The following is a 13,618-nucleotide window of genomic DNA, read 5'->3' on the forward strand; positions in this document are numbered from 1 at the left end:
ACATACAAGTTGAAATTGCTTTTTGCAGCTCCCAAAAAGTGATCTGTAAAAAAAAAAAAACATACAAAATATCTTATATTTTTAGAATAACAAATAAAGGGGTAAACCAACAGCCAACACCCAGTCGTAAAACAATGTGCGAGGAAATAAAGACGTTTGTGGATTTGAAGGCTGCTGCTGGTGGTGGTGGTGGTGGTGGTGGTTGAGGCCTCAGATGTGTGATTGTATGTTTGTGTATAAGGCATTTGTTGTAACACTGTTGTCTTTCAATTCGCCAGCCTCTGGTGAAAAACATATATCACTGTTGGTCACCCATTAAAACACACTGAGAACTGCTGAGATGGCTCAGAATGGTTGTAAAAACCTTTGTGTGAATGACAGATAAGCATATTTACTTTTTATATAACATCTAATATGGGAAGGACTGCAACTAAACTGAGAAAAAGAGAAATGCAACTCCAACAAAGGGGTTCTATTCATTTCCTAGCCTGGTTAGGCCAGACTGAATGCTGTGCTCAGTACTGAGAGCAGCATTCAGTCTGGTTTAACCAGGCTTTGCATTTACAGTACATGACTAGGCTGGGGAAAATACAGGTTGATGACACCCAAAACAGAATGATGGTACATTAACTCTGAGTGAACTACAACCTAATGCTGTAGTCTCTCTCAACATACTTTTGTGGGCTAGCATCATGTGCTGAGACTGCATATGAGGCTAAAAACCTATAGGAATCTGTTACAGTTGAAGCTGACTGTGTTTCACTTTAAGGGCAGTTAATATGCAAAAATACTCTACTCCCAGTGTTAACAGATGAAAAAAATATACATCTCTCCTCCCTCTCTTTCGCTCTCTGTCTCCATTTAGGTCAACCACATCCTGCTTGTGATGTGTGTCATGTTTTGCTCAGAAGACACAAAGTCCTTGTTTTTCACCTTAGCAGAGTTCTGTTCATATGGCAGTCGAAGACAGGAACGAGATAGTAGAACTGTACACAACCAAGCTCTGCCGAAGTTCAGCTCTATAGCGCAAATTACATTTTAAAAGCAATGTTCCTGCGTTTCCACGGTGACTGCATTCACAGTAAACGCTGCATATGTCAGCTCAATCAGAAATTAACTTCAAATGTTAAGCGAGCTATAGTGCTGTACTTTGTGATATGGATTGAATCAAGCCCTTAGTCTAACAGAAAGCAGGGCCCTATAGCCTACTGCGCATGTCAGAGTTCTAGAGGGAGCTCGAGAGTGGGTTCAAATAGTATTTGTTTTCCTTCCAACCATTTTCTCTTACATCATGAGGACTGATGTCCCTGATTTGATGGTTTCAAGAGCTTAATTAAAAATAAAAAAATCATGAATGGCACACACCAATATGCAAAATGGAGGATGAGTTCAGGAGGTTCACTGATCCTGCACTGACTGGGAGGATGTAGCATGCAACCACACACGCACGCTCACACACACACACACGTTTGTTTTATTATCCTTGTGGGGACCAAACAATTGATTCCCATTCACAATCCTATTTTCCCTAACCCCTAACCTAACCCTAACCCCCTATCTCTAACTTCTAACCCTAAACCTAACCCCTAAGCCTAAAATAGCCTTTTTCCTTGTGAGGACCGGCGAAACTTGTTCGAAGTATCCTTGTGAGAACTTCTGGTCCCCACAAGGACAGTATAACCAAAAACACACACACATACACACAGCTTCCCTGAAACCTTTTCTCACCTCCTTTTCTACCTAAATGGATGGTTTCCCAGACCCAGATGGAGACTATTCTCCATTGAACATGCTTTAGTCCAGGAGTAGGCTTAATCTGAGCACTGGAAACTGTCCCAAATGATAACAATCTTCTGTTTCCTCTTGTTGTTACTCACCTGGGGTTTTGGAGTGCTCCTTCTCTTTAACTTGGGGTTCTTCTTCGCTCTCCATCTCTATTTGAGACTAAATATCACAAGTGCACCTAGCCCCAAACTACCATATACCACAGCAACCCCATCAATGTTCCTCGCTCCACCAGCAACGTTCCATCAACCTTCTATCAATCAATCTATCAATTCCGTCAACGTTAGCAATGCCTACTCGTACACAAGACAAACAGCAGCTACAGAGCAGGAAATGAACTCGATTCCCTCTAGTTGCACTCAAATCACACTAACGTTTGACTAGAACACTGCTGCTGTCTGGTAAAGTGCTTGGGTTTGACCCTTCTCTTCAAGCTCTCTCAGAGTTACCTTCCTCCAGTGCAGAGAGAGGTTGGCCAATACGGTTTCACCATCATGATAAGAGGAAGTGTGATTCTGTACAATCTAGGTCACACCTACGTTGTCACACTGAACGTAGCTAGATGTGTGAGAGTGTTCGGGAGGAAAAAGAGAGAGTAAAAGTGATTCTGCGTTTGCAGAAAGTGCACTTGCCTCTGTGTTATACTGTTTGTGTTGTGCAGATGTTCAGAGATCAAACTTTTGACTTCTAAAATGATCTCTCTCACGGGTGTTGAAAGCTGAATGATATTATGCACATCTCTGCAATTCAAACTCAACAGCAACCTCTTGAGATTGCAATCTCATAGTCCTCACCAGTGTCGTAGTAGGCAGTAATGTAACGATACTCTAATTCCTCCTCCTCGGACGAGGAGAGGAGAGAGGGATCTGAATACCAATGTGCAGCGAGGTATGATGCCATAATGATTTATTAACAAGACGAAACTAAACACACGAAGAACACTTGATAATTTTACAAAACGATGAAGACAGACCTGGACACGAACTTACATATAACGTGAAGAACGCACGAACAGGTACACGACTACAAACAAACGCTACAGTCCCGTGTGGCACGAACATACATACAGACACAGGAGACAACCACCCACAACAAACACTGTGAAACAACCTACCTAAATATGACTCTCAATTAGAGGAACGCCAAACACCTGCCTCTAATTGAGAGCCATACCAGGCAACCCTTAAACCAACATAGAAACAGACAACATAGAATGCCCACCCAAACTCACGTCCTGACCAACTAACACATACAACAAACTAACAGAAATAGGTCAGGAACGTGACATAACCCCCCCCCTTAAGGTGCGAACTCCGGGCGCACCAGCACAAAGTCTAGGGGAGGGTCTGGGTGGGCATCTGACCACGGTGGTGGCTCAGGCTCCGGACGCTGTCCCCACACCACCATAGTCACTCCCCGCTTCTGTATCCCCCTCCCAATGACCAACTAAACCCACCTAAATGAAGGGGCAGCACCGGGATAAGGGCCAGCACCGGGATAAGGGGCGGCACCGGGATAAGGGGCGGCACCGGGATAAGGGGCGGCACCGGGATAAGGGGCGGCACCGGGATAAGGGGCGGCACCGGGATAAGGGGCGGCACCGGGATAAGGGGCGGCAGGTCCTGGCTGAGGGACTCTGGCAGGTCCTGGCTGAGGGACTCTGGCAGGTCCTGGCTGAGGGACTCTGGCAGGTCCTGGCTGAGGGACTCTGGCAGGTCCTGGCTGAGGGACTCTGGCAGGTCCTGGCTGAGGGACTCTGGCAGGTCCTGGCTGAGGGACTCTGGCAGGTCCTGGCTGGACGGCTCTGGCAGGTCCTGGCTGGACGGCTCTGGCAGGTCCTGGCTGGACGGCTCTGGCAGGTCCTGGCTGGACGGCTCTGGCAGGTCCTGGCTGGACGGCTCTGGCTGGTCCTGGCTGGACGGCTCTGAAGGCTGGTCCGGTCTGGCGGAAGGCTCTGGCTGATCCGGTCTGGCGGAAGGCTCTGGCTGATCCGGTCTGGCGGAAGGCTCTGGCTGATCCGGTCTGGCGGAAGGCTCTGGCTGATCCGGTCTGGCGGAAGGCTCTGGCTGATCCGGTCTGGCGGAAGGCTCTAGCGGCTCCTGTCTGGCGGACGGCTCTGTAGGCTCTTGGCAGACGGGCGGCTTTGCAGGCTCATGGCAGACGGGCAGCTTTGCAGGCTCATGACAGACGGGCAGTTCAGGCGCCGTTGGGCAGACGGACAGTTCAGGCGCCATTGGGCAGACTGGCAGTTCAGGTGCCGCTGGGCAGACGGGCAGTTCAGGCGCCGCTGGGCAGACGGGCAGTTCAGGCGCCGCTGGGCAGACGGGCAGTTCAGGCGCCGCTGGGCAGATGGGCACACCTGTAGGGAGGAGACGGAGAGACAGCCTGGTGCGTGGGGCTGCCACAGGACCCACCAGGCTGGAGAGACCTACAGGAGGCTTGATGTTAAGAGGCACCTGAAGGACCGGGCTGTGGGGGAGTACTGGAGCTCTGGTGCGCAGCCTTGGCACCACTCCCCCAGGCTGGAATACTACACCAGCCCGTACCCTCCAGAGTGCAGGCACAGGTTGAACCGGGCTGTGGATGAGCACTGGAGATCTAGTGCCTACTACGCGCACTTCTCTCTTAGGCTCCACTACCACATTTGCCCGGTACGAGCGGCACCCTCCCAGCGCTCCGGAGACACAGCACGCAGAGCCGGCGCAGGATACCCTGGACCGAAACTGCGTACCGGAGACCAGACGCGCTGAGCAGGCACAATACGCCCCGGCTGGATGCCCACACTCACATGACACTTTCGGGGGGCTGCTCTATAGCGCACCGGGCTATGGGCACGCACTGGCGACACCGTGCGCTTAACCGCATAACACGGTGCCTGACCAGTGACGCGTTGCTTATAATAAGCACGAGGAGTGCGCTCAGGTCTGCTACCTGGCTTAGCCACACTCCTCTCTAGCCCCCCCCCAAAAAAATTCTGGGGTTGCCTCTCGTACCTGTCCCGCTGCCGTGCTGCCTCCTCATATCGCCGCCGCTCAGCTTTCGCTTCCTCCAGCTCAGCTTTGGGGCGGCGATACTCCCCAGCCTGTGCCCAGGGTCCTTCTCCGTTCAACTCGTCCTCCCAAGTCCACAAGTCCTGGGATTTCTGCGGTTGCTGTCCTTTTCCCCGCTGCTTGGTTCTGGTAATTTGGTGGGTGGTTCTGTAACGATACTCTAATTCCTCCTCCTCCTCGGATGAGGAGAGGAGAGAGGGTCTTCCGCCAGACCGGATCAGCCAGAGCCTTCCGCCAGACCGGATCAGCCAGAGCCTTCCGCCAGACCGGATCAGCCAGAGCCTTCCGCCAGACCGGATCAGCCAGAGCCTTCCGCCAGACCGGATCTGAATACCAATGTGCAGCGAGGTATGATGCCATAATGATTTATTAACAAGACGAAATTAAACACACGAAGAACACTTGATAATTTTACAAAACAACAAAACGATGAAGACAGACCTGGACACGAACTTACATATAACGTGAAGAACGCACGAACAGGTACACGACTACAAACAAACGCTACAGTCCCGTGTGGCACGAACATACATACAGACACAGGAGACAACCACCCACAACGAACACTGTGAAACAACCTACCTAAATATGACTCTCAATTAGAGGAACGCCAAACACCTGCCTCTAATTGAGAGCCATACCAGGCAACCCTTAAACCAACATAGAAACAGACAACATAGAATGCCCACCCAAACTCACGTCCTGACCAACTAACACATACAACAAACTAACAGAAATAGGTCAGGAACGTGACAAGTAAACATTTTGAAACTGAGTGAAATGGGAATACTAATTGTACCTTTACTAACTGTAGCTATATACAATAACAACATAGGTTTCCTTTTTCTGTTGCAAATGTTTTGCTACAGTGTGACCTTACACAACCCATGATATTGAGGTAAAAATGTCCAGGAGATGGATTCTAGGGTGCTGAGACTGACTGACCTGTGATGGAGCGACGCAGTATGGTGAGGGCGTGGCTGACTGAAGGTTGACCCATGGATGGGTAGCATTCCGCCAGGGGCTGGAGAGACTGCTGTAGGGCCTGGAGCCCCATGGACACATTCAGCTGGTTAGGACCACCCATCTCTGGGAGGGAAGGTGGGAGGGAAAGAGAGAAAGATAAAATATTTAGATTGAGAGATTACGCACTGTAAAAAGATACAAATAAAATAAAAGTTGTCTGTGTGTGTGTGTGGTAATTTGTAAACTAAAACACTATATACGTTTCTATAGTCAATTGGCACAGTGGCAGGTGGGGCAGAGCAGCAATTGCAGCCTCGAGTCTTCTTGGGTATGACTCTACAAGCCTGGCACACCTGTATTTGGGGAGTTTCTCCCATTCTTCTCTGCAGTACCTCTCAAGCGCTGTCAGGTTGGATGGGGAGCGTCGCTGCACAGCTATTTTCAGGACTCTCCAGAGATGTTCGATCGGGTTCAAGTCCGGGCTCTGGCTGGGCCACTCAAGGACATTCAGAGACTTGTCCTGAAGCCACTCCTGCGTTGTCTCGGCTGTGTGCTTAGGGTTGTTGTCTTGTTGAAAGGTGAACCCTCGCCCTAGGCTGAGGTCCTGAGTGCTCTGGAGCAGGTTGTCATCAAGGATCTCTCTGTACTTTGCTCCATTCATCTCTGCCTCGATCGTGACTAGTCTCCCAGTCCCTGCCGCTGAAAAACACCACCAAAACATGATGCTGTCACCACCATGCTTCACCGTAAGGATGGTGCCAGGTTTCCTCCAGATGTGACGCTTGGCATTCAGGCCAAGAGTTCAATCTTAGTTTCACCAGACCAGAGAATCTTGTTTCTCATGGTCAGAGTCTTTAGGTGCCTTTTGACAAACTCCAAGCGGGCTGTCATGTGCCTTTCACTGAGGAGTGGCTTCTATCTGGCCACTCTACCATAAAGGCCTGATTGGTGGAGTGCTGCAGAGATGGTTGTCCTTCTGGAAGTTTCTCCCATCTCCACAGAGGAACTCTGGAGCTCTTTCAGAGTGACCATCGGGTTCTTGGTGACCTCCCTGACCAAGGTTCTTCTCCCCCGATTGCTCAGTTTGACCGGGCAGCCAGCTCTAGGAAGAATCTTGGTGATTGTAAACGTATTCTATTTAAGAATGATGGAGGCCACTGTGCTCTTGGGGAGCTTCAATGCTGCAGAAGTGTTTTGGTACCCTTCCCCAGATCTGTGCCTCGACAAAATCCTGTCTCGGATCTCTACGGACAATTACCTCGACTTCATGGCCTGGTTTTTGCTCAGACATACACTGTTAACTGTGGGACCATATATAGACAGGTGTGTGTGTCACGTTCCTGACCTTATTTTCCCTTGTTTTGTATTTATTTAGTATGGTCAGGGCGTGAGTTGGGGTGGGTTGTCTATGTGTGTTTTCTATGTTGGTATTTTGTGTTCGGCCTGGTATGATTCTCAATCAGAGGCAGCTGTCAATCGTTGTCCCTGATTGAGAATCATACTTAGGCAGCTGGGGTTTCACGTTTGGTTTGTGGGTGTTTTTTCCTGTGTCAGTGTTTCGCCACACAGGACTGTTACGGTATGTTCGTTTGTTGTTTTGTATCGTGTATTGTTTTCGTGTCTATTAAATATCATGGAAACTTACCACTCTGCAAAAATTGGTCCTCCGATCCTTCTCGCCTCTCCTCGTCCGATGAGGAGGACGAAATAGACTATCGTTACAGTGTGTCTTTCCAAATCATGTCCATTCAATTGAATTTACCACAGGTGGACTCCAATGAAGTTGTAGAAACTTCAAGGAAGATCAATGGAAACAGGATGCACCGGAGCTCAATTTTGAGTCTCATAAAAAAGGGTCTGAATACTTAAGTATTTGTTTTAAATTTATTTTTAATACATTTGCAAAAAAATCTAAAATCCTGTTTTCGCTTTGTCATTATGGGGTATTGAGTGTAGATTTCTGAGGATTTGTTTTTATTTAATCCATTTTAGAATAAGTCTAACGTAACAAAAAAAAGTAAAGGTGTCTGAATACTTTCCGAAGGCACTGTATATTTTATATATATATATATATTTGTTGTTGTCCTTGTCTGTTTTGCATGCTATTTTGGCATTAATGTGTCGCATATCAGTTTGCAAACAATGTAAAAAAATGTAATCATTGTGTTAATAAAGCTCCATACAAACATGATCTCTTTTTAACTTTGTTGAGTAAGGCAGCTCCAAAATGCAGGTGTTTCACCTGCCCTGAATGACGCGTTGCCACTGGTTTAGTGTTGGGTGTATGCCCCACCAAGATTTACATGCTAAAATCGCCACTGAATTGGCATATCAGACAGTGTGCCTGCAGGCCCTGCAACCTGCATTGGAATCGGAAGTAGGATGGCAACCCCTTGAGGTATGGTCGGTAGTCACATGAATAACACTATTTGACATGTCAGAAAACACTATAGTATACATATGATATGAGTAATGTAAGATATGTAAACATTATTCAAGTGGCATTATTTAAAGTGGCATTGTTTAAGTGACCAGCGATCCATTTGTTAAAGTGTCCAGTGATTGGGTCTCCATGTAGGCAGCAGCCTCTCTGAGTTAGTGATTGCTGTTTAGCAGTCTGATGGCCTTGAGATAGAAGCTGGTTTTCAGTCTCTCGGGACCAGCTTTGATGTACCTGTACTGACCTCGCCTTCTGGATGGTAGCGGTGTGAACAGGCAGTGGCTCGGGTGGTTGTTGTCTTTGATGATCTTTTTTGCCTTCCTGTGACATCAGGTGCTGTAGGTGTCCTGGAAGGCAGGTAGTTTGACCCCGGTGATGTGTTGTGCAGACCGCACCACCCTCTGGAGAGCCTTGAGGTTGAGGGCGGGGCAGTTGCCGTACCAGGCTGTGACACAGCCCGACAGGATGCTCTCGATTGTGGATCTGTAAATGTTAGTCAGGGTTTTGGGTGACAAGCTATATTTCTTCAGCCTGCTGAGGTTGAAGAGGTGCTGTTGCGCCTTCTTCACCACACGGTCTGTGTGGGTGGAACATTTCAGTTTGTCGTTGAGGTGTACACCGAGGAACTTAAAACTTTCCACTTTCTCCACTGCTGTACCTTCGATGGGGATAAGGGGATGCTCCCTCTGCCGTTTCCTGAAGTCCACGATCATCTCCTTATTTTGGTTGACATTGAGTGAAAGGTTGTTTTCCTGACACCATACTCCGAGTGCCCTCACCTCCTCCCTGTAGGCCAGGCCTGGCCAACCCTGTTCCTGGAGAGCTACCATCCTTAAGGTTTTCGCTCCAACTCTAATCTAGCGCACCTGATTCGAATAATTAGCTGGTTGATAAACTGAATCAGGTTAGTTACTACTGGGGTTGGAGTGAAAACCTTCAGGAGGGTAGCTCTCCAGGAACAGGGTTGGGCAGCTCTGCTGTATGTTGTCTCGTCGTTGTTGCTAATCAGCCCACTACTATTTTGTCGTCTGCTAACTTGATGATTGAGTTGAGTTGGAGGCGTGCATGGGTGAACAGGGAGTACAGGAGGGGGCTGAGCATGCACCCTTGTGGGGCCCTAGTGTTGAGGGTCAGTGAGGTGGAGATGTTGTTTCCTACTTTCACCACTTGGGGCGGCCCATCAAGAAAGTCCAGGACCTAATTGTACAGGGCGGGGTTGAGGCCCAGGGCCTCCAGCTTGATGATGAGCTTGGAGGGTACTACAGTCTTGAATGCTGAGCTGTAGTCAATGAACAGCATTCTTACATAGGTATTGCTTGTGTTAAATATGCTTGTTGATTAATCAGGACCTGAATATGACTGCACGCAATGAAGTAATTTAACACTTTCATACATTTTTTACATACTTATTACGCATTGATTACACTATCACTCGTATTTCATATGTCACAACGATTCATTGATTCGTATGCTATGATGCTGGTAAAGTTTTGTCCAGAGCCCCTGCCCTCCCCTAGCTCTGCCTGGACAGTGCTGGTCATAAAAAAGCTAGCTAGCTGATGAATGCAAACAATGTTCTTCCCCAAAAACATAGCAAAACGTCATCATCTGTTTCAGTAGATATAGTTTGCTAGCTAACTATCTAGCTAGATGTCATCTAAAATACGCCTAATTTATAAGAAAGTTCTTATTTGATTAATGGTGGTCGGCTAGGAATAGCCACAATAGTGTAATTTGCAATTAGCCTTCAAAATAAAAGTCTGTCATTGACAGTGATGCAAATGAATACAAATAGTGGAATTATGCCATAACTGAATAGATCATGCTAAACGAAGTTGTAATGTTGTTATATAAATTCAACAAAAGACAATAATTTGTTAATTTGACAAACCTGTTGAAATCACACTATGTATTAGACTTCAGAATTGCATTGGGGGCATACTTATTTCACTGTACTTATGGATTGTGGATCAATGACATTAGGTATCAGTCTACTCAGGGATACCCAGAGAACATTAGCGTTGTAGCTCTTATAGCGGGACTCTGAAACCGGTGAGAATTGAGCCACATTTATTGTACCAGTCAACCTACTGGCTCCCGAGTGGCGCAGTGGTCTAAGACACTGCATTGCAGTGCAGGTACCTGGTTCAAATCCAGGCTGCATCACATCTGGCTGTGATTGGGAGTCCCATAGGGTGGTGTATAATTGGCCACAGCGCTGTCTGGGTTTGGTCGGGGTAGGCTGTCACTGTAAATAAGAGTTTGTTCTTAACTGACATGCCCAGTTAAATGTAAAAAATAATAGATGGATGTTTTGGAGCCTGATAACTCTGAGGACGTTGTTGGGAAAAAAGCACTTGGGTACTGAATAGACTGATAACTAATTTCATTGATCCCCAATCCTTAGGTAAAGATGTACATGGTATGAATAATAATGAATGTCAATACGCACAATAGTTAAATACAACTTTTATATTGGTTGACTGGGGAGGTGATATCACACAGTCACAGTCTGGCGATAATATTTGCGTAAACTCTTCACAGTTGTGTTCTGTGGGCAGGGTTGGGTAGGTTACTTTCTAAACGTAATCCGTTACAAGTTACCTGTCCAAAAATGTAATCAGTAATGTAACTTTTTGGATTACCCAAACTCGGCAATGTAATCCGATTACATTACGTTACTTTTAGATTACTTTCCCCTTAAGAGGCATGAGAAGAAGACACCAATGTATGTTTCCAATTGAATGACATCTATTGCAGGATAAATCAATGTTAAAGTTTACATAGCTGGCCATATATGGATGTTACATTTTACTTTATGGGTTGGTTATGTAGGCTTCTAGCTAACCCATCACTTTCTACTACATATAATAATACGATTAAATGATATCTTTACATTAAAAATCAAAGTCTATCAGAATTCCAGTCATTCCAATAAATGATATACCCCTTGATCTTCAAGAAGAGGACTTGGAAATATGGAAGTATAGATTAGCCAAATTGTTTTACCTGAGCATAGCCCAAAAACTAAGGATTTATTAGCCAGCCCTAATCTGTTGTTTATGATTTTGTTGTCATGGAGGACTGATTGGTCTCATTGATTCGAGTTGAAAAATAAATGCTGCGCTCATGGAATAGCATGCTTTGCCAAGAGTGTGCAAAGCTTTCATCGAGGCAAAGGGTGGGTACTTTAAAGAATCTAAAATATATTTAGATTTGTTTAACACTTTTTTGGTTACTACATGATTCCATATGTGTTATTTCATAGTTTCGATGTCTCCACTATTATTCTACAATGTAGAAAATAGTAAAAATAAAGAAAAACCCTTGAATGAGTAGGTGTGCCCAAACTTTTGACTGGTACTGTATATATCATTTATAAGTCCAAAAATTGATGTCGTAACTACAGATTGCCCCTTTAAGTTTATCAAAAGTGTGCAAGTTTGAGCATGTGTCCATTAGGCCTATGGATTTAAAAAAGTATTAATTATCGGCATGAATTAGAAAGCCCCACTTTTATTCCATAGGCTTGGATCCGCACCATGCAGCTGTTGCAAGAGCGCATTTTTCACTGGCTGTCAACCGGTTTCAAAAACATGTTTTTTTAACCTTTATTTAACTAGGCAAGTCAGTTAAGAAAATATAATATTTACAATGACGGCCTACCCCGGCCAAACCCTAACGACGCTGGGCTAATTGTGCGCCGCCCTATGGGACTTCCAATCGGTGCCGGTTATGATACAGCCTGGAATCGAACCAGGGTCTGTAGTGAAGCCTCTAGCACTGCGATGCAGTGCCTTAGACAGCCGCGTGACTCGGGAGCCTGAAATGATTGGTAGGCAGCTTAAACTTCTTGAATTCAAGCATTATTGGGTTCAAATACACATTTAGATATGTGAACAGCCATCCACAACAACAATCCGTAAGGTGCAAAAAGATAAATGAGAGAGCAGCAGTGTGATTCACATCCATGCTCTATGTAGATATCAATAATACGTGATATCTGTATCGCCGTAGATTACACCACTACTGTCATCCTTACCTCGAAGCGTTTATTCAAGTTGGATAATCTTTGGATGCCGACAGCAGTCGCACCATTGGAAGATATACAGTTGAAGTCGGAAGTGTACATACACTTAGGTTGGAGTCATTAAAACTCGTTTTTCAACCACTCCACACATTTCTTGTTAACAAACTATAGTTTTGGCAATCTACTTTGTGCATGACACAAGTAATTTTTCCAACAATTGTTTACAGACAGATTATTTCACTTATAATTCACTGCATCACAATTCCAGTGGGTCAGACGTTTACATACACTAAGTTGACTGTGCCTTTAAACAGCTTGGAAAATTCCAGAAAATTATGTCATGGCTTTAGAAGCTTCGATTAGGCTAATTCACATCATTTGAGTCATGTCACGATCATCTTGCGGTGAGAGAGAGGACCAAGGCGCAGCGTGTGAAAAATACGTCTTCTCTTTATTTAGAAGAAGAAAAAACGAAACAAAACAACAAATAGACGAACGTGAAGCTATTAACGACTTAGTGTCTTCAAAGCTAGCTATTAAGCTATTAACATCCGGTTTGGAGCGAGCGGTCGCATTTGCATTCGCTCTGCAGGTAGTATAACTTTTCATTACATTTCATTACATTTCATTATAGTACAACGGTTTAATTTGTCCAACCTTAGCAATTTCTTCTTAGCTAGCTACATAGCCGTCTGTGTATCAAAGATAATTGCGTAATTATCGTATTTCGTCGTCTATCGTAGTCCACACTGCTATCTGCCCAGCAGCTAGCCAGCTAGCAAACGTCCACCGTCTACCCAATAGTAGTATAACTTTTCATTACATTTCATTATAGTACAACGGTCTGATTTTCATTTTCATTACAGTACAACGGTTTGATTTGTTTGATCTTAGCTAGCTACATAGCCGTCTTTGTATCAAACATAATTGTGTAGTTATTGAGGTTCGCTAGCCAGCTATTTTCGTCCTAACGTAACGCAACGTAGCCAACACTGCTAGCTAGCCAGCTTGCCACCGAATAGCAGCATTGTAGAAACGAGTGCATTACAACGGAACGACTTGATTAGTGTAGTGTTGGCTGGCTACACAGTTGTCTTTGCTATCTTTGATTTGTTTGATCTTAGCTAGCTACTCAGCTGGCTACGTAGCCGTCTTTGTATCAAGGATAATTGTGTAGTTATCGAGGTTCGCTGAGGTTCGCTAGCCAGGTATTCTCGTCCTAACGTAACGTAACGTAGTCAACCCTGCTAGCTAGCCAGCTAGCCACCGATTAGCAGCACTGTAGAAACGATTACATTACAACGGAACGACTTGATTTGTGTAGTGTTAGCTAGCTACATAGTTTTC

The 13,618-nt window shown here is 45.7% G+C and overlaps 1 protein-coding gene across 2 annotated transcripts in view; it reads right to left on the minus strand.

The window, feature by feature from the left end:
- The window catches only part of LOC139565328 (GEM-interacting protein-like), a 40,019-nt gene extending 37,768 nt beyond the window's left edge, over positions 1 to 2,251 (minus strand). For both annotated transcript variants that reach the window (XM_071385553.1, XM_071385554.1), the window contains exon 1: positions 1,878 to 2,251. In XM_071385553.1, the coding sequence (XP_071241654.1) occupies positions 1,878 to 1,932 (55 nt within the window). In that variant the 5' untranslated portion in view covers positions 1,933 to 2,251. The remainder of the gene's footprint in view (positions 1 to 1,877) is intronic.
- Positions 2,252 to 13,618: the final 11,367 nt, after the last annotated feature.

Source organism: Salvelinus alpinus, chromosome 36 (genome assembly GCF_045679555.1).
Source record: "Salvelinus alpinus chromosome 36, SLU_Salpinus.1, whole genome shotgun sequence".
NCBI classification, from domain to species: Eukaryota; Metazoa; Chordata; class Actinopteri; order Salmoniformes; family Salmonidae; genus Salvelinus; species Salvelinus alpinus.